At 41.5% G+C, this 20,527-nt stretch overlaps 1 protein-coding gene across 6 annotated transcripts in view; it reads right to left on the bottom strand.

The window, feature by feature from the left end:
- The window catches only part of STIM1 (stromal interaction molecule 1), a 202,129-nt gene that overhangs the window by 59,455 nt on the left and 122,147 nt on the right, over positions 1-20,527 (bottom strand). For all 6 annotated transcript variants that reach the window (XM_044929419.2, XM_025266496.3, XM_044929421.2 and 3 more), the window contains one exon: positions 1,219-1,333. In XM_044929419.2, the coding sequence (XP_044785354.2) occupies positions 1,219-1,333 (115 nt within the window). The remainder of the gene's footprint in view (positions 1-1,218; positions 1,334-20,527) is intronic.

The following is a 20,527-nucleotide window of genomic DNA, read 5'->3' as shown; positions in this document are numbered from 1 at the left end:
CATTATCAAAGAAATGCAAATCAAAAGCACAATGAGGTACCATTTCACGCCAGTCAGAATGGCTGTGATCCAAAAGTCTACAAGCAATAAATGCTGGAGAGGATGTGGAGAAAAGGGAACCCTCTTACACTGTCGGTGGGAATGTAAACTAGTACAGCCACTATGGAGAACAGTGTGGAGATTCCTTTAAAAACTGGAAATAGAACTGCCATACGACCCAGCAATCCCACCGTTGGGCATACACACTGAGGAAACCAGAATTGAAAGGGACACATGTACCCCATTGTTCATCGCAGCACTGTTTATAATAGCCAGGACATAGAAGCAACCTAGATGTCCATCAGCAGATGAATGGACAAGAAAGCTGTGGTACATATACACAATGGAGTGTTACTCAGCCATTAAAAAGAATACATTTGAATCAGTTCTAATGAGGTGGATGAAACTGGAGCCTATTATACAGAGTGAAGTAAGCCAGAAAGAAAAACACCAATACAATATACTAATGCATATATATGGAATTTATAAAGATGGTAACAACAATCCTGTATGCGAGACAGCAAAAGAGACACAGATGTATAGAACAGTCTTTTGGACTCTGTGGGAGAGGGAGGGGGGGATGATTTGGGAGAATGGCATTAAAACATGTATAATATCATATAAGAAACGAATCGCCAGTCCAGGTTTGATGCAGGATACAGGAAGCTTGGGACTGGTGCACTGGGATGACCCAGAGGGATGGTATGGGGAGGGAGGTGGGAGGGGGGCTCAGGATGGGGAACACATGTACACCCGTGGCAGATGCATGTTGATGTATGGCAAAACTAATACAATATTGTAAAGTAAAAAAAAAAAGAAAGCCAGCAGGCTCCCTGTCTCTGGAGATGAAGCAGCCAAAGCTGGGGGATTCCTCTGGGGAATGTGGGGAGCTGGTGAAGAGAGGGGTAGGGAAATAGGATGGCTTTCAATAAGAATTCTACTAAAGAACAAACTCAGCTCTCTTTGGAGCATCTTTCCCCATTCTCAACAGAGTGACTCTACTCAGTGTTATTCAGTCTTGATACAGTCTCTTTTCAGTGACTGGACATAGAATCATTTCAGTAGTTAGCTCTTTACTAAGCATTTTTACTCATGTCCTTTAAAAGCCAAATTGCTACCCATCTTCTCTCTTCTTTAAACCTTCCAGGAACTAGCATTGACAACCAAGCTATTAATTACCTTCTGAAGACTTCCATGCCTTCCACAGGTCCTCCACGCTGATGAGCTTATCCTCACCATGGAAGGTGCTGTGTTTCACTGTTGGGTCATGGTAGTTGAGGTCTTCCCTCAGGAACTGCAAGGGAAAAGCACACAAGTCATAAGAGACCCCTGGGCGCCACACCACTAAGATCTCGTCACAGGTCACAGCACATCCCATCTGCCAGATGTACAAGTGTATCACATCATCTATGTGTCCTTCCATGGGAATACGTCCTACTTGCCAACCAGACTGCCTTTTCTTCTTTGTTACATGTTTCACTCAAGAAAAAAATATAAGAAATTCCTTCCTCATATTTTTTAATCATGGAAAAAGGAAGAGGAATTAACAACTTTGAGCGCTTATTTATACACTGAGCAACATTCCAAGAGCTTCTATTTTCTCATTTAATCTTCACAACCAATGGATTATATCATACCTATTTTACAAATGAGAACAGCAATACCCTACAAGAACACAATTTGCCCCCAAATTTTGCCTCAAAACATTGTTTAAAGAGATTAAATTACTTGCTGTGAAGATTTTAAAATATGTCCCCAAGTCTTTGACAATCCTCCCACAAAAGTTGAACTCTCCCCTTGAACACAGACTGACATTAGTGACTCATCTTCTGAAAAAGAGAATGTGGCAGCAATGATGTCGAATGACTTCCCAGGCTAGGTTAGAAACGGCAGTATAGATTCCACCTGGCTCACTCCCTTTTGGGACACATGCCTTGGGAGCACTGAGCCAACATGTAAGAAGCCTGGCCACCCTGAATCTGTCATTCTGGAGAGGTCATTTGCAGAGACTACAGAGAGCTAGCGATGCCTGAGCAGGCCCAAATGTCTGAGTCTTGCAGCCCAGGAATCAGACAAATGAGTGACTGAGACTTTAGGTTATTCTAGTCCCCAGTTTTTGAGTTACTTCACCTGATGCCAAGTGGACACAGAGGAGCTGTGCAAGAAGAGGGGGTCAAGTGACGAACGTAGGCTGATGGAAGCTATACCTAAAGGAAGGGCCAGATGCTGAGTGGAACCTCTTTAGAGAACAAAGAAGTGGGGCTGCAACCATCAAGCCTTAAGGAAAGGAAAGGAGTGTACTGTAAATATAAAGAGTCAGAACCTATAGAAACAGACCATTTCCTGTGTGACTTTGGGGCAAGCAACTCAGCATCTCTGAGCCTGTTTTCCCCTCAAAATGAGGGCTAATTATCCTTCTCACTTGAGTGTGGTAAGAATTAAATAAGTCATGTTTGCAGAAGTCATTAAACTGCCTTTGCACATGTCTTTTAATAGTCCACAGAGCATTTTATAAATTGAAACTATACTTAAAAAATCAAAGTTCACCCAAAAAGTCCAAATCTCATTGAAAAAAACAACCTAAAGTTCTAAGAACACAGAATTCCAGTGACAACTCTAGAATTTTATTTAGGAGAGGCTTAAGGGCTGCAGTTTGATGGGAAGGGAGGGTGGTGTCTAAGGGACTTGTCATAAGACTGCTTGCATAACAAGCACATTGTTTTTATGTAGATTGCTCATTAAAAATTAATATTATAATGCAAAATTTTATAAAGATGCTTTTGTTTAAATTTTACTTAAAATTAAGAAAAAATTAACTGTCCATATCAAACAATATGATGTCACAGTTGGGGCAGCTTAGAGTTGGGGGAGTGGTACTGAGGAAGATAATGAGGGCTTCTTGATCAAAGATGATACTTCTGTGCTCCCACGGCCCCTATGTATACCTTTTTCAGTCTTGTTATGGGTCTATCTCCCCTACCAAACTGTATAGCCTTTGATAGACAGTCCCAGTTACCTAGCTATAAACACAGCATTGGAAAATGTTGTGTAGAACCAGAACTCTAATGTCCAATATACTTGAAGCAGGCATTATCCCATATCACTCTGAACTGTCCCACATTCAGCTAATAGCTAAAGTCTAATTTAAGACAAAGTTTAAAAGCAACAAAAAGGCAGAAACAAAACCAAAGAGGCAACTCTCAGCTCCCACAACAAGGATTTACTATCTCAGACTCAGACCAAGCAGCTCTTCTGTCAGGAAGGTCTAAGAGGCTCCGTGAGAGTCCTGCCTCGCCAGGGGGAATGCAGCACTGGCTAGAGCTACAGCTCAGCAGCTCTCTGAAGAGCCAAGGGACCAGTTGTCACTAGGTATATTTAGTTCTGTGAGCTCAGAAAAGTGATTTCCCTGGCAGTGGCACAAAGTGTGCAACCCCACCCCAAGTGAAGCAGTAGTGAAGGGATGTGGGTGAGAGCAGACAGGAGGGGAGACACCTCTCCAGAATTCCCAAAAAAATAGGTCCATCCAGCTTCATCAGGGAACAGAATTCACTGAGGTAAAGCTGGAAGAGCAGCAGCACATCTTTGGGTGCAGGAATCAGGCAGGCCTCCCTGGAAGCAATTCTCCTCCTTCCCCTTTTCACCTTGTTCCCCACTGCTCACCCTCCATGTTTCCCAAACCACACCACACCACCTGCCCTCTCACTTCTCCAGACATACAATGTTAATAACCCACAACACACATACCTCAGGTCTGAGAAGCTTCCCAACTCTTGTTTACCCCTTGAATATCTAGCAAGGACCCACATTTTAGCTACAACAGCTCTGTACACCATTGGTACTGATTGCTGGGACATGAACATGTTGGGGGTGAAGTATCTGTTCTCAGTGAGACCAGAAGCTATTGCTCAAAGTAAGAGAGAAGGCAGTCATTTCTCACTCACCTTTATACATCTAGTCTTACACCTGACAGCCCAGCTACCATACTACTCACCAAAATGAGATTTGTAAAGTATAAATCTAATTATTCCAACATACCCACTTAAAACCCCATGACTCCCCATAACCTCCAGGATAAAGCCCTAGCTTCTTGGCCTTACATTCAAGGCCTGTTCCAATCTGGCCCATAGAGTAACTTCTCAGTCAGTTTCCTGGCCATTCCCCCTCCCTACCAAACATCTACACTCCAGGCCAGGGGTCGAGAAACTACAGCCATGGGGCAAATCCATCTTGCTGCTTGTTTTTTTAAATAAAGTTTTATTGGAATATAGACACGTCATTCATTTATGCACTGCTTTCATGCTTCAAAGGCAGAACTGAGTTGTTGTGACAAATTATATGGACAGTAAAGCCTAAAATATTGACTATCTGGCCGTTTATAGAAAAAGTATGCCAACATTTGCTCTAGATACATCAAGCCACTTCAGGTTCCTTGAACAAACCATGCTCCTTTATACTTCTAAGCTTTTACACAAGGTGCTCCATTTAATATATATCTCCTCTTCCATCTGCTGAAGAAAAAGTCTCTGCTTCTGTGAAGTTTTCCAGATCTCTCCCAAGCAAGTTAATTGCCCTATCCTATTTGTTCTCTTAGTTCTCCGGGTCATCCATCTGTGACAGTACTTATCCCATTATACCATAATTGCTATTTAATTACTCCCATTTTACTCCCCCTAAGCAACTCAAATATAGTAACTGTATTTTGTCATTTATCTCTTTATCCAGCACCTTGCAAATTCTCTAGAACACCTAAATAAATAAGTAATTCAGCTCTGTAAGCCAATCTCCAGGCATAGAGCCTGGCACAGAGCAGGGTATGGGGTTATTAAATAACTGAATGAGCGTCTCTCATTTGAGCTTGCCCTACAAGACCCAGAAGAATGCTTAGTTTACAATAGGTAGTCAATGCATATTATGTCTACTATATAGAAGAAAGAAAAGAGTCTCCAAATTGCCAGCCAATCTAAAACAAAGGTATTCATCTAGGAGCCAAGGGATTATACTGGCTTGGGTTCAATATAACATGATGGGTTCAAGCTTGGTTCTGGAGCCAGTATTATAAATGGTATTATAAATGGATTAATTCACATAAAGAACTTGGAATAGTACCTGGCACAAAATAAGCTCTCATATGTATGAACTGAGCTCCACTAAATATTAATACATTTAATATACTATAAGAGGAATATAAGGATACTAAGAACATTCAATCCTGGAGCATACTATTACAATGATGCTGATCTCTCATGTGTAAAGAAGACACAGAAGAGGTAGAAGACAGATAGTTCCTAAGTGCTTGCTATTCAATATATCAGGACCAAGTGCCAAGCAATCAGTAATAGACAAGGCACTGTAATCTACTGCCTTCTAAGGCCCTTTCTATTCTATTCAATGATTCTTACTTTGAAAGCTTTAACTCCATTTAAAATAGAAATTTCACAACCTTGGCAAGACCCTCCCTGCCTTATTTGCCATATCAACTGTCACTTCTTCCCATCCCCAGTGATAATGAAATACTTGAAATTCCCTGAAAGTACCAGTCTCTTGGCAGTTCTCACATCTTTGCACCTACTATTCCCTTAGCTAAAACACTCTCCTTCTCCTAATCATTCCAAATCATCTTTTCAGATTCAAATGACACATTAGCAACTCTGTACATGGGTAAAACTAACTTAACTCTTCCTCTTCTGTGACTCCATCATAATATGCACTTATCCTTTTTATATCCTTATCTGTTTATACAGCTATTTCCACAACCAGAGGAACATCTTCTAGGCAGCAACTTCACCTTTCCTTTTACTTCCATATATCTAGTACCCAGCACATGCAGGTATATAGAATCTCTCTGAGGTCAATAATATAGTTTAGTCCTTGTCATGGAATTCTCCTTGATGTCCTCAGGCCATGACATTGGTCATATGATGCAGATCAAACCTTAGAGGAAGCATCTAAAGTTGCAACTTACTAAGTACCTGGCCAGAATGGTAAAGACTAATAAATTTAACATCTCCAGTCTTGAAAACTATCAGGACCAAAGTATCCCTAAACAAGCCAAGGACTACTGCCTGGGGATTCTGATGAGAGGGGGATGAAAATGGATCACTAAAAATATTTCCCCAGAGAGAAAGGATTATCTTCTTAATTGGGATCAATTCTGCTATATTTCGGAGAAGGTAATGGCACCCAACTCCAGTACTCTTGCCTGGAAAATCCCATGGACGAAGGAGCCTGATGGGCTGCAGTCCATGGGGTCTCGAAGAGTCGGACACGACTGGGCGACTTCACTTTCACTTTTCGCTTTCATGCATTGGAGAAGGAAATGGCAACCCACTCCAGTGTTCTTGCCTGGAGAATCCCAGGAATAGTGGAGTCTGGTGGGCTGCCGTCTATGGGGTCGCACAGAGTCAGACACGACTGAAGCAACTTAGCAGCAGCAGCAGTAGCAGCTGCTATATTTGGGCTTCCCTAGTGGCTCAGTGGGTAAATCAGCCTGCAATGCAGGAGACTGCTTGCAATGCAGGATTACCTGGATTTGATCCCTGGGTTAGGAAGATCCCCTGGAGAAGGAAATCACAACTCAGTCCAGTATTCTTGCCTGGGAAATCCCATGGACAGAGAAGCCTAAGGGGCTACAGTCCATGAGGTCGTGAGAGTTGGACACAACTTAGCAACTAAACCACCTCTGCTATATTTATATAGGATGAATACACAGCACGGTACAGAATGTGCTATGGGTAAGAATGTTTTTAAAAACTGATGAGTTAGAGGGGACTTTTGGCTTGACAGTGTAAGGAGCTCCACAGACCCACTCTCCAGTAAAAGTAGCAAAAATTACTTTCTAACAGCAATCATTTACAGTCTCTAGAAATGGTCCTAGGGCATACAGCAAATGAAGAAACATTTGCTCAAGATCTACTAAAACTCAGGAAGAAGAGTGACAGTCTGTAGTATTTTAATTAACACTTGCTTTCTCTCTTCCTCCCCACTTTCTAATCAGTAAGACAGAAACTCCATTCCAGACTGGTGTAGCCAAGAACAGAGGGCTCCCTCTTCCCCAGGCTATCTGCTTAAGAGAAGCAGATGACAGCATGTCTCCTCCCATCTTCAGTTACCTGTTGCTAAAGCTAAGTTCTAGGTGAATCCAGCCAAGAAGTGGGCCTCCCTACTTCCACCTGCTGCTGCTGCTGCTAAGTCACTTTAGTCGTGTCCAACTCTGTGCGACCCCATGGACGGCAGCCTACCAGGCTCCCCCATCCCTGGGATTCTCCAGGCAAGAACACTGGAGTGGGTTGCCATTTCCTTCTCCAATGCATGAAAGTGAAAAGTGAAAGTGAAGTCGCTCAGTCGTGTCTGACTCCTAGCGACCCCATGGACTGCAGCCTACCAGGCTCCTCCATTACTTCCACCTAGGTCCCACTTATAGGGCAGGGACTTCACCTTGGATGCAGAGCCACAGAGGATATTGGGGAGTTGATTGCCATTTTCCTAGCTTACAAGACAGCAATTATACTCTGGGAGAGGTAAGCCAAGAAGGGTACTGCCACCCTTCCATCAAATGCTCGGCTACTAAGGTTGGGGTGTCAAAGAGAAGCCATTATCAACTGACCTTCAATTCCAGAACCAGAGCTCAGAGATTTTCCTGGTGGGAGAAGCAGGGTTTAAACAGAGAGTTTTTAACCTCCCCCCAAAGGAAATTATTTTATTTGCAACAGAATGTGAAGAAGTTCAATACTAAGGGCTCTCTGAAAAACAGTGAAAATTGTGGTGAAAGGCAATTGAGAGGAGATGGGTGGATTCATTAGAGATACAGGTTAAACTGTAGGCTCAAGAATTTGCTGATGAGAACAAGGAAAAGAGACAGCTGGGAGGAGCCCCCCTGGATTAGGAACAAATCTCTACACTGATCTCAGGAACTATCCTTTCAAATAAGCTCTAATATGATTGGATCAGTCTGTGGAGAAAACTTCTGCCCCAGGGCATTGTTGAAAGCAATAGAGTAATAATCAAATGACAACTAACAGCACTTAACAGCTGAGTGTGGCCAGGAAAAGACAGTCAAAGACAGCCCTGCCAAAACCACTGCAAAGGTGACTGCAGGCATATCCAAGGCTGCACCCTCTGAGAAGCAACATCAGAGGCTTCACATTATAAGGAGGTGGTGGGAATAGACCACTGAAATAATCTTTCTAGTCACCAAACAAGTAAATACTAAGCCTCAGAGGAGTTGGGAGTTGTAGCCAGAGTTGCTACAGTATACTATCAAAAAATCCACTAACAACATATATATTGTGCATGTATGTATATGAGTGTATATGTGTGCATGCTAAGTTGCTTCAGTTGTGTCCAACTCTTTGCAACCCCATGGACTATAGCCCGCCAGGCTCCTCTGTCCATGGGATTCTCCAGGCAAGAATACTGGAGTGTGTTGCTGTGCCTTCCTCCAAGGGATCTTATCAACCCAGGGTTTGAACCCACATTTCTTATGTCTCCTACATTGGCAGGCAGGTTCTTTCCCACTAGCACTACCTGAGGACCCCATACATATATAGATATCTCTCTCTTTCTCCCCCACCCCATATACATATATGGCATGCAAAATAAGTGTGACCCATACACCAGGAAAAAAGCACACAAGAGAAATTGTGAGAGCAACCAAATTTCAAACTTAACAGAAAAAGGCTTCAAAGTAACCACTATAAATATGTTCAAAGACAAAAGGAAACCATAAGTAAAGAAGTAAGGGAATGTGTAATGACAATGTCACATTAAATAAGGAATATTAACAGATAGAAATTACAAAAAAGAACCAAAGGGATGCTGTGGAGTTGAAAAATACAATAACTAAAATGAAAATTTCAGAAGAAGAGCTCAACAGCAGCTCTGAACCAGCAAAAGACAGAAGTAGCAAATCTGATGTTGGACTAAAAGAGACTATTACACAATCCAAAAAAACAGACAGGAAAAAAGGATGAGAAAAATGAACAGTTTCAGAGGAATGTGGAATACCACTTTGCTCACATGCATAATGGAAGGATCAAAAGGTGAGGATGGGGAGTTCCCTGGTGGCCTAGTGGTTAGGATTCTGAGCTTTCACTGCTGTGGCCTGGGTTCAATCCCTGATCAGGAAAATGAGATCCTGAAAGCCACAGAACATGGCCAAAATAAAAAGGAGAGGATGAAGAGAAAGCAGCAGGGAAAAAAATTAGGGTTTTTCCATAGCACAGGAAAACCAAACAAACTTTTTGGCCAACCCAATACAAAAAAATAACACCTGAGAATTTCCCAAGTTTATTGAAAAGCATTAATCTAGTCATCCAGAAAGTTCAACAAACTTCTAAGAGAATAGGATAACTGCAAAGAGATTCACAAACAGACACATCACAGAAAATGTTAAAAGTCAAAGGCAAAGAGAAAATCTTAAAAGCAGCAAAAAAAAAAATTCATTACACATCAAGGAAGTTAAATAAAATCAACAGCCTACTTCTCATCAAAAACAATAGATGCCATATATCCAGAGAAAAAACATGGTCCAAAAGGATACATGTACCCCAATGTTCACTGCAGCACTGTTTACAATAGTCAATACATGTTAACAACCTAAATGTCCATTGACAGAGAAACAGATAAAAAAGATGTGGTACATATATACAATGGAATATTACTCAGTCGTTAAAAAGAATGAAATAACTCATTTGTAGCAAGATGGATGGACTTATAGATCGTCATACAGAGTGAAGTAAATCAGACAGAGAAGGAGAAATACTGTATTACATCCCTTATATGCAGAATCTAAAAAGAAATAATACAAATTAACTTATTTATGAAACAGATTCACAGACTTAGAGAACAAATTTATGATTCCCAGGGGGGAAGGATAAGGGAAAGGGATAGTTAGGGAGTTTGGGATGGACAGGTACACTCTGCTGTATTTAAAATGGATAACCAACAAGGACTCCTTGTATAGCACAAGGAGTTCTGCTCAATGTTATGTGGCAGCCTGGATGAGAGGGGAGTTTGGGAGAGACTAGATACATATATATGTATGGCTGAGTCCTTTTGCTGTCCACCTGCAATGATCACAACATTGCTAATCAGTTATACTCCAATACAAAATAAAAAGTTAAAAAAAAAAAACAATTGATGCTAGAAGGCAGTGGGATGCAAATTTAAAGTGCTGAGAGAAAAAACTGTCAACCAAGAATCCTGAATTCAGCAAAACTATCTTTTAAAAGCAAAGGCATAATAAAGAAAAACAAACACTGAAAAATTTATTGCTAGATGACATACCTTATAAAAAGCCTTAAAGGAAGATCTTAAGGTAAGGGATGCCAGATAGTAATTTGAATGCACATTTTAATTGTATACCTGTGGTGGATTCATTTTGATATTTGGCAAAACTAATACAATTATGTAAAGTTTAAAAATAAAATTAAATTAAATTAAAAAAAAAGAATGATGATTAGGAAACATAAAAAAAAATAAAAAATAAATAAAGATTTTTTAAAATAAATTCATTAATTCACTTAATATATATTGAGCAGGCACTATTAATATATAATGAGCAGCACCAGGCACTATTCTAGGTACCAGGGACTTAGCAGTAAACAAAGCAGTTCCCTTGCCCTTTTGGATTAAATGATACAATTCAGAAGGGGATTACGTCCTTAAAAATAAAAACAAGCAAACAAACAAAAAAAGTCTAATGTATAATGTTATATTAAAAAAGTATGTATATATATATGTATAACATATACAAAAAAGTATAACAATGACTGAGGTGCCAGAAATGGGGTATACTTGCAGATTTCATTATTAAGTAGCATAGTCTGAGAAAGACCTCACTAATAAGAAGAATGAGAAAACACAAAATATTTGGAAACATGAGGAACTTATCAAAGAGGATACCTGGGGGAAGACTATTCCAGACAGAGGTAAGAGCTAGAACCAAGGCCCTAAGATGGGGGGCAGTGAGGGGGTGGGCGGAAGGAATGTTTGAGAAACAGCATGGAGTGTGACTGGAGTAAAAAACTAAGAAAGTGAAAGTGAAGTCACTCAGTCGTGTCCGACTCTTTGAGACCCCATGGACTGTAGCCTACGACGCTCCTCTGTCCATGTGATTTTCCAGGCAAGAGTACTGGAGTGGGTTGCCATTTCCTTCTCTAGAGGATCTTCCTAACCCAGGGATCGAACCTGGGTCTCCCACATTGTAGGCAGATGCTTTACCATCTGAGCCACCAGCGAAGTTCATGCTTAACAAAAAAAAAAATAAAATAAAATAAGGGAGATATATAAAGAGGAGGAGATCCTAATGATAAGTGGGAGTCAGGTCACATAGGACCTTGCTGACTCTTGTGTTAACTTTGGCTTTCACACTAAAGGAGAAACAAGGCTATAACAGTGTTTTGAGCAGAGGAGTGAAATGATCTCATTTACATTTTTTTAAAGCTCTCTGGCTGCTACACTGAGAATAGATTATAGACATGGTGATTTGTTAAGAGGCTGTTGCATCTCAGTGCCTGCAGGGGAGCAGTGGTGAGAAATGAATAAATTTTGGACACATTCTGAAGGTAGAACCCACTGGATTTATCAATGGATATGATGCGTGAGAGGAATTAATGGATGATTCATAATATTTTTTGGCCCAGGCAATGGAAACAATGGAGTTGCCTTCAACTGAGATGATGAAGTTGGGGAAAGAGCAGGTTTTGGATGAGGTGATATTTAGAACCTAGTTTGGGTTATGGCAAGCTTCAGATGCCTTTAAAATTCTTAGAAGAAAAGATCAGGGTAAATCACCATGATCTTGGATTTGGCAATGGATTCTTAGATATGACATCAAAAGCATACAACAATTACAAAAAAAAATTAAACTGGACTTCACTGAAGTTTAAAATTTTTGTGCCTCAAAAGACACTATCATGAAAGTGAACAGTTAACCTTAGAACGGGGTAAATATTTGCAGATGATGTACCTCATAAGGGATAAGGGACTTGGATCTAGAATGTAAAAAGAATTTTTACAACTCAATAATAAAAAGACAAATAGCCCAATTAAAAACTGGGAAAAGGATATGAATAAAACATGGATGGACCTGAAGATTATCATATTCAATACTGAGTGAAGTAGTCATACAGAGAAAGACAAATATCATATGATATCACTTATATGCACAATCTAAAAAAAATTATACAAATGAAGTTATTAACAAAACAGAAACAGACTCACAGACTTAGAGAATGAACTTACAGTTACCAGGTGAGAAGGCATGGTGGGGATAGATTGGGAGTTTGGGATTGGCATGCATACACTGCTATATTTAAAACAGATAACCAACAAGGACCTATAGTATAGCATAAGAAACTCTGCTCAACATTATGTAATAACCTAAGAAAAGAATTTGAAAAACAATAGACACATGTATATGTTTAACTCAGTTTGCTGTATACCTGAAACTAACACAAAATTTTTAATCAACTACACCCAACATGAAATAAATTTTTTTTAATTTCTCAAAAGAAGATATACAAATATCAATAAACATATGAAAAAATGTTTGGAAAAATTAATCACCAAAGGAATGCAAATCAAAACCATAATGAGATATTATTTCACATCTACTAGGATAGCTATAATTTTAAAAATCAGATAAAAACAAGTGTTAGTGAGGACATGGAGAAATTAGAACCCTCATGCACTGCTGACATGAATTTAACAACATTCAGTGACACTTTGGGAAAAGTCTGGTAGTTCCTCAAAGGGTAAACATAGAATTACTATATGACCTAGACCCAGCAATTCCACTCCTAAGTATACATTCAAGAGAAATAAAAAATCTGTCCACTGGGAATCCTCTGCTAGTCCAGCGGTAAGGACTATGTGCTTTCACTGTCACAGCCTAGGTTCTATCCCTCTGTGGGGAACTAAGATCCCAGAAGTTGTAAGGCATGGCCAAAATAACAATAATGCAAAACTTTTTAAAATTTTAAATAAAAAAATAAAAGTAAAAATCTGTCCACAAAAAACTGTACCATGGCAGAATTATTCATAATAGCCAAAAGGTAGAAACAACTCAAGTGTCCATCAACTGATGAGTGAATAGCAAAATGTAGCATGTCCATACAATAGAATATTATTTAGCCATAAAAAGGAATGAAGTTCTGATATATGCTACAACATGGATGAACCTGGAAAAAACTATATTAAGTGAAATAAGCCAGTCACAAAGAACCACATATTACATGACTCAAATATGAAATGTCTAGAATAAGCAAATCTTCAGAGACAGAAAATACATTAAGATTAGGAGACTAGGAGGCAGGAGGACAATAGCCAACGTGTACTGGTTTTCTCTCTGAGGTGACAAAAATGTTCAAAAATGGAGTCTGGTGATAGTTGCATATATCTGGGAATATATTCTGACTCTTTGCAACCCCATGGACTGTAGCCTACAACACTCCTCTGTCCATGGGATTTTCCAGGCAAGAGTACTGGAATGGGTTGCCATTTCCTTCTCCAGAGGATCTTCCCAACCCAGGGATCAAACCTGGGTCTCCCACGTTGTAGGCAGATGTTTTACCATCTGAGCCACCAGGGAAGTCCATAACTAACCATTAAATTGTATATTTTAAATGAGTACAGTATGTGAATTATATCCCAATAAAGCTGATTTTTAAAAAATGATAGGTTCAACCAGGGGCCAGGCAAACTTTTTTGTAAAGGATCAGACAGTAAATATTTTAGACTTGGTGAGTCATACAGTCTCAGTTACAACTACTCAACTCTTCTCTTCTGTGAAAGTAGCCAGGGACAAGATGTAAATGAGTAAGAGTGATTCTATGCCAATGAATCTTTACTTATGGACACCGAAATCTGAATTTCATAGAGATTTCACATGTCATGGGAGAAGGTGATGGCACCCCATTCCAGTACTCTTGCCTGGAAAATCCCATGGACGGAGGAGCCTAGTGGGCTGCAGTCCATGGAGTCGCGAAGAGTTGGACACATCTGAGTGACTTCACTTTCACTTTTCACTTTCATGCATTGGAGAAGGAAATGGCAACCCACTCCAGTGTTCTTGCCTGGAGAATCCCAGGGACAGGGGAGCCTGGTGGGCTGCCGTCTATGGGGTCGCACAGAGTCGGACACGACTGAAGCGACTTAGCAGCAGCAGCAGTCACATGTCATAAAATTCTTCCATGGGTGTTTTCCCCCAACTATTCAAAAAGTGTAAAAGCTAGTCTTAGTTTGAAAATGTTATAAAAACCAGGAAGGGGGTCGTAGAGATGCCCCTGGACTAAATGCACCTAGTTCTCCCTCCATTATGGCTTCAAGTACTAAGGAAATTTCTCTCCCTTAACAATCCCCATGAACAAGAGTCAATTTTTATTTCCTTTTCCGTTTTCTCCCCACAGCACTACCACCCCTATGCGTGGCTTTCCAAAACCCTGGGAAATACAAACCCAGCCAAGCACTCAACAGCAGGAAAACCTCCTGGACCCCATTTCCAAAATAGAACACCAACTTATACCAACTTGGTAAGAGTTTAGGGCTCACCATGTGTTCCTTATAATGGCCAATCACCGTTGGGCAGTGAGGAGGTAGAGGAAAAGGCTTGGGAACAGAGAATATAAAAGGGTAAGGCAAACTCACGTCCCCTTTTTAAGAACGCTCTGGCTCTTAATTCTAAGAGGGAGAATGTAAGCTTATGTGTCAATGAGCAATATTAAACAAAGAAATCCTTAAGAACAAAATCTCATATTAGCGCATGATGGTACCACAAGAGAAGGCAGAAGGGAGGAGTGAAGACAGGAAACCTCTATTAAGAGGCATTTGTTCATTCATTTGCCCAACCAGCATTTACTGAGCAGTGACCACGTGTCATGTCCTATGCTGGGATCTGAGGACACAGGGATTAATCCTGCTGAAAAGCACCTGGATGAGTCAGATATATGGCGGAAAGTCAGTCCTTAAAGGCAACAACTACTGTCCTATGTGGAGGAAAGGGCTATGGTTCAATCCCAGAGAAACACCTCTCCAATCCTCTTAACCCCACTCTGCCTGAGACCTCACAGTTTTCCACTGAACTAACCAGGGAGCTTGCTCACCACCCAGAGATATCAGAAGGCTTGTGAAGGAACATATGGGAAAAAAATCTCACAGATACAGACTCGAATCCCATCGGAACCACTTACTCACCACATCACTTTAAGCCTGCAAAATGTAGATGACCTCACAGTTACAATGGGGAGACAATGAGATCATAGAAGGCGCAGTCCCTCACACTTCCTACATGTAGAAGGTGCTTCATGAATGTTTCACTATTCTGAAGCTGGGTCGCTTGGCTCCTACTGTGAGAAATGATGTATCCTGGGTGAACCAGCACTCAGCCTCTGAGTTCCAGCAACTTCTAATCTCAGCCTTTCCTCCTCGAGATGTGGGACTGCTAGGTGACAAAGGGCCTAGTTCTCACCAGTCATGCCATGTTGCTGAGGCGCATGCCTACCTGACCTACACCTGCAAGGGCCTGATGCTGCTGGGCACTGAGGGAGAAGAGGACAAAGCTGGGCAATAACTACCACTACTGAAATGTTCACACTGCATTACGGTTTACAGATGCTTCTTTACATCCATTATCTTATTTGAGCCTTATGCCAGCAATCAAAGGGATGTATTGATATTACTAGTATCACTATCTTGTAGATGAAGAGACTCTTCTCTAGACACCTTCCTTCTTGAAGGAAGTGTCCCTTTTTTTTTGCCTCCTGCCTTTACTCACAAAGTTCTTCTTTCCTGGAATGCTCCTCCTTCTTTCTTCATTGGTAAACCCTGCTCTCCTTTAAAAGACCAAGTTCCAGTTTTACCTGCTCAGCAAGGCCTGCTTCTGACAAACCTTCAGTCAGAATTAGAGCCATCTCTGTTTAAAATCCTTCAAGCTCATCATCTTTGGGATGAAATCCAACTTTCTCAGTATGGCTAGAATCTGGCTGGCTCATGCCTGCATCTCCAACCACATTTTCAGCCTCTCCCTCCCTGCTCCACCATTACTTTCTATGCTCACAGTAAAAGAACCACTGAGTCACAGATCCCTAAGGACATCATACTCATTCCTTCACTTGCTATATACCCTTCTCATCCCCAGGTTAACTCCTATTCATCTCAGGCATCATCTCTTCTGAGTCATCTTTCCTGGCATCCTAGAATGGGTTAAATTCCCTATTCTGTGTTTACAGATCATGCAGTGCTCCATCTCTCACCACAATACCTACTAGGATTGAACACACAGTCTTTCTGCCTCACTAATATGTGAGCTCTCTGCAGGTAGAAAATTCATCTTCCTCATTAGTCTTTGCATACTCAGCATCCAGCACAGAGCAGACAGTAAATATGTCTAGAGAAGGAAGACAGAAAAAAAGGGTGGGGAACACAAGAACAAATAAAGGGGGTGGTGGCGATCCTGGGTCCTCAAGTGAATGAGACACTGCACTGGAAACCAGTTGTTTCTAATGCAATTAGGTACACTGAATGTGATGCACACATCGATACAGACATGCACAGAGAGGCTGGCATCAACACAAACACCAATCAAGTATGAAGACAGGCAGGACCTTGGAAGCCAGTGGCCAATTCCCCCGCAGACAGGAAGATCCAGAAGCTTACTTAATACCTGAAACAGTACTTTTCTCTCTCTTCTGGCTTGAACATTTTTGGCCGTAGACTACCCTTGCATTCTACTACCACATTATAGGGCCCAGATCCTGCCTGGACTAACAGCATCTTTGGGTCCCTGATTATACTTCTGGCTCTGTGTTTACCAGGTCCTGCACACTGTACTACACCCTCACCTTTCTCTCCTAATTTTTTGCTTCATCTTTGACCTGGTTTATGTGTCTTCTCTCAGCTCCTTCCTTGCCTCAGTGTTCCCTCCCTCCTCCACTTCTTATGCACACCACCAGGGAAGCCTTCATATGCACACAGACACACCTAAATACAAAAAGACACATACAAATACAGAAAGGCACAAAATGATGTATACACACACACAATGGCACAGACAGACATATACACATATATAGACACACACAGAGAAGCCTTACAACTAACCCCTGCCATTAATAGGACTGCCATCCAGAACAGACAAAGCAGACTCACCAACAAAGACGGAAGGAAGGAAAACAACAGTCTGCTTGGTGAGAAAGAATTTCCCTATCTATCAAAGCAAACCACCGTCTGGGTTTTCCTGGAAACATGAGCGAAGCCATCTGGGGGAGCTGCTGCTTCACCCTGTATCTGGCTAAGGAGCTGGGACAGATTGCAAACGATGCCTACTCCCTCGGATGTGTAGCTCAGCTTGTCTAGCAACAGCTACCCTTCCCTGAGTGCTGGCTGACAATGTGTCTTCTGCTACACCAGCACATGTTAGATTACCTCACCCCTATTCCTCTTGAAATTCCCACAGTCTCCTGTGCACGCCACCATTACAGCTCTGAAGATGTGATGTTGTCATTGCCAGTTTACATAACTGCCTCTCTCATTAGCCTAAGGGCTTAAGAATGGCAAAGGGTATCTTATTTCCATCTCTATTCTATTCTACAGATGAGGCAAGTGAGCCTCCAAATTACTTGGTCATACAGCTAGTACACTGGCAAGCTTGCATTTGAACTCAGGTCAGACTCCAAAGTTCATGTTTAGGCTTTTTAAAAGTCAATTTCCAAATACTTTAAGAAACCCACAAAAACACCATGAAGCCCTCATAAAAGTTAGAGCAAGGCCACAGAGTTTGGACTCAGTGGGGTTGCAGCCCGGAAGCTGACTGTGAGCCAGCCCTGGTAAGTGAATGCTACAGCCATCCATTAAGTAGGTATTTATAAGGAAAATGAGGATAGGCCCTTTCCCTAGCTGAAAGAGCAGGTTTCACCTGACGAACGATACCATTCACTTATTCATCATCCCTGTTCTGTCGAAAGGGCCCAAGCAGACTTGAGTTTGTGCTCTGTCCAAATTAAGGGCAGGGGTCAGCATGTTCCACAAGGCAGGAGATAAGATGGTGACTGCACCAGGAGATAGGCAGGGATCTAGAAGGCAAAAAACCCATGGGGTGCCTCCATATTGTAAGAGTCCTTTAAGTCAAAGAAGAAGAATTGCAGCAACATAAAGGTATACATTAAAACTTATGCTGAGGTTATTTGAATAATTGTGTGTAATTATTTTCTTCTGCCCTACTTTACATGTAGTAAACTTAAAAAAAAAAAAAAAAAAAAAAAGAACCTTCAGTCTGTCAAAATTGTTCCAAGAGGAAGCAAGGAAAATCCATGTTCAGGACTGGGTCTAGGGGAGAACTCTGCTTCTGACGGGCAGCATGGTAGCAGCAGTAGAAATTAGAGGAAGGCCCTGAGCACAAGGCAGACCCAGGAAAAATAAAACTGGGGATAATAGCCAGCTGCCTTTGACATCTCCCCTTACGGAGTTCCATATGATAAGGGGCTAGAATTTGATTCGGGTCCCTGGTCTATGGGTGAGAGGGAATTATTACTAGGGTTCTCCCCTAGCTTCCCTAGAACAACTACCAAAAAAGAGAAATGAAGGGACAGAGGGTGAGAGGAAGAGGGAAAGGAATTCTCCCAAAGGCTCTTCAGTCTGGTGTCCTCAAAGCCATCTACACCTGCCTAGAAACAGAGGCAACTTAGCTGTCAGCTAGCTAACCAGGGATCTCTGCTTCCAGAAACCATGGTAATTCAGACTTGGAAGCACCTCAGCATATCTGTCAAAGTAAGGAGAGGGAGAAATAAAGATAGAAGTCAACAGGGTTTTCAATGTGTTTTTTTATAGAGCCCTAGGGATTCTTATGTGTTGGGCTACAGAAAGGCAAGTAGGAGGTGACCACTACTTCAACCAAAGTAGTGACACTTTTACTTTTTTAACATCTTCACTGAGTTATAATTCACTACCAACTTAGTATACAATTCAAGGGTTTTTAGTAAAATCACAGAGGTGTACAACCACAAGTCTGAAATACTCTCATCAGCCTGAGGCAGATCTGAGTTGCAATAACCCCAAAAAATGGATAACTATGAGCTACTTCAGTCTCAGTTTCCTTACCGGTTATATGGAAAAATTACTATCTACCCCACAGTAGAGGTTTCTTGTAAAGATGTTGTGAGCAAAGTACCCAGCACCATCACAGCCGTGTTGGAATAGAAAAAGAAGTAGTAATACAACTGCTGCAACTAAACCACAGGCTGGGGACTCTTTATACACAAGTTCATTTCATCTTTGCCATAATCTTTCAAGGTAAGGAGTACTATCCCCATTTGACAGCAGGAAACATAAGCTTACAGAGAACTTTCCAAGGTCACCAACTATTAATTGGTGAAAGTACACCTAAAACCCTAATTTTTCTTGCTCCAATGCCTGTGCATTTCTTTGCTCAGTCACACAGCCTTTTAGCAGTCTCAGTATCTTCCTTTCTTAAACAATACCCCTCTTGTATGTCTTTCTCTAAGTCTTTCCTAATGTTTTGACTGTAGTGATTTTACCTCCATTCAGATTCTGTATGTGATTCACAGAACAGAGCTGAAGGGCAAGGAAGGGGTCACAAACATGTCTGGAGCCCAGACCCTAGCAACTCCTAGACACAGCCCACCATTGACTTAGCTGCTATCCTGGCCAGGAACTCACAAGTCAGAAGCACCCTGTCCCCCATATCATTGACCAGCTAACTCTATACTCTCACTCTGCCCCAGAGAAACAATTTAAGGAGCACACAGCAATAAGATAGGATCTTTGCTTTCAAATTAAAAAACACATAACTCATCACCTTTGTGTGTAAGGCCCTGCGACAAGCACTGTGGGAGAAGCAGTGATGGATGAGACCTGGTTCCTGTTATTGGAAGCACTCACAATCTGGAAGGACAGACAGATGAACCCAACTAATTACAATATGGAGCAGAGCAATATGCCAGATGAGGGCTTCACACCCAGTACTCTGGAGCATGGGAGAGGAAGGATTACTTCCCAATATAGGGGAACAAATAGGATTTCTTGGAGGAAACACTAAATCTAGGGCCAGTAGTTCTCAACTGGGAGAAATTCTATCCCCAGGACAACTGACACGTGCCCAGTTGCTCAGTGGTGTCTGCATAGACTGCAGCCCACCAGGCTTCTCTGCCCATGGAAAATTTCCAGGCAAGAATACTGGAGCAGGTTGCCATTTCCTCCTCCAGGGGATCTTTCCAACCCAGAGATTGAACCCCCGTCTCCTGCACTGGCAGGCAGATTCTTTACCACTGCACTACCTGAGAAGCCAACTGACAACTGGTGATAAAAAAAGTTTGGAGTTATCACAATTTGGTGGGGTTGGGAACATGGTGGCTGCTATTAGTGGCCAGTGTGTAGGGATGGTGCTAAATATCCTACAATCTGGCCCAAAATGTCAATAATGCTTGCAGCTGAAAAATCCTGATCTAGGCCTTGGTGGACAAGTAGAATTCTCACA

The sequence above is a fragment of the Bubalus bubalis genome, chromosome 16 (genome assembly GCF_019923935.1).
Source record: "Bubalus bubalis isolate 160015118507 breed Murrah chromosome 16, NDDB_SH_1, whole genome shotgun sequence".
Lineage (NCBI taxonomy): Eukaryota > Metazoa > Chordata > Mammalia > Artiodactyla > Bovidae > Bubalus > Bubalus bubalis.
The sequence above is the reverse complement of the archived record's forward strand: the minus strand, read 5'-3'. Positions and strand labels throughout refer to the sequence as shown.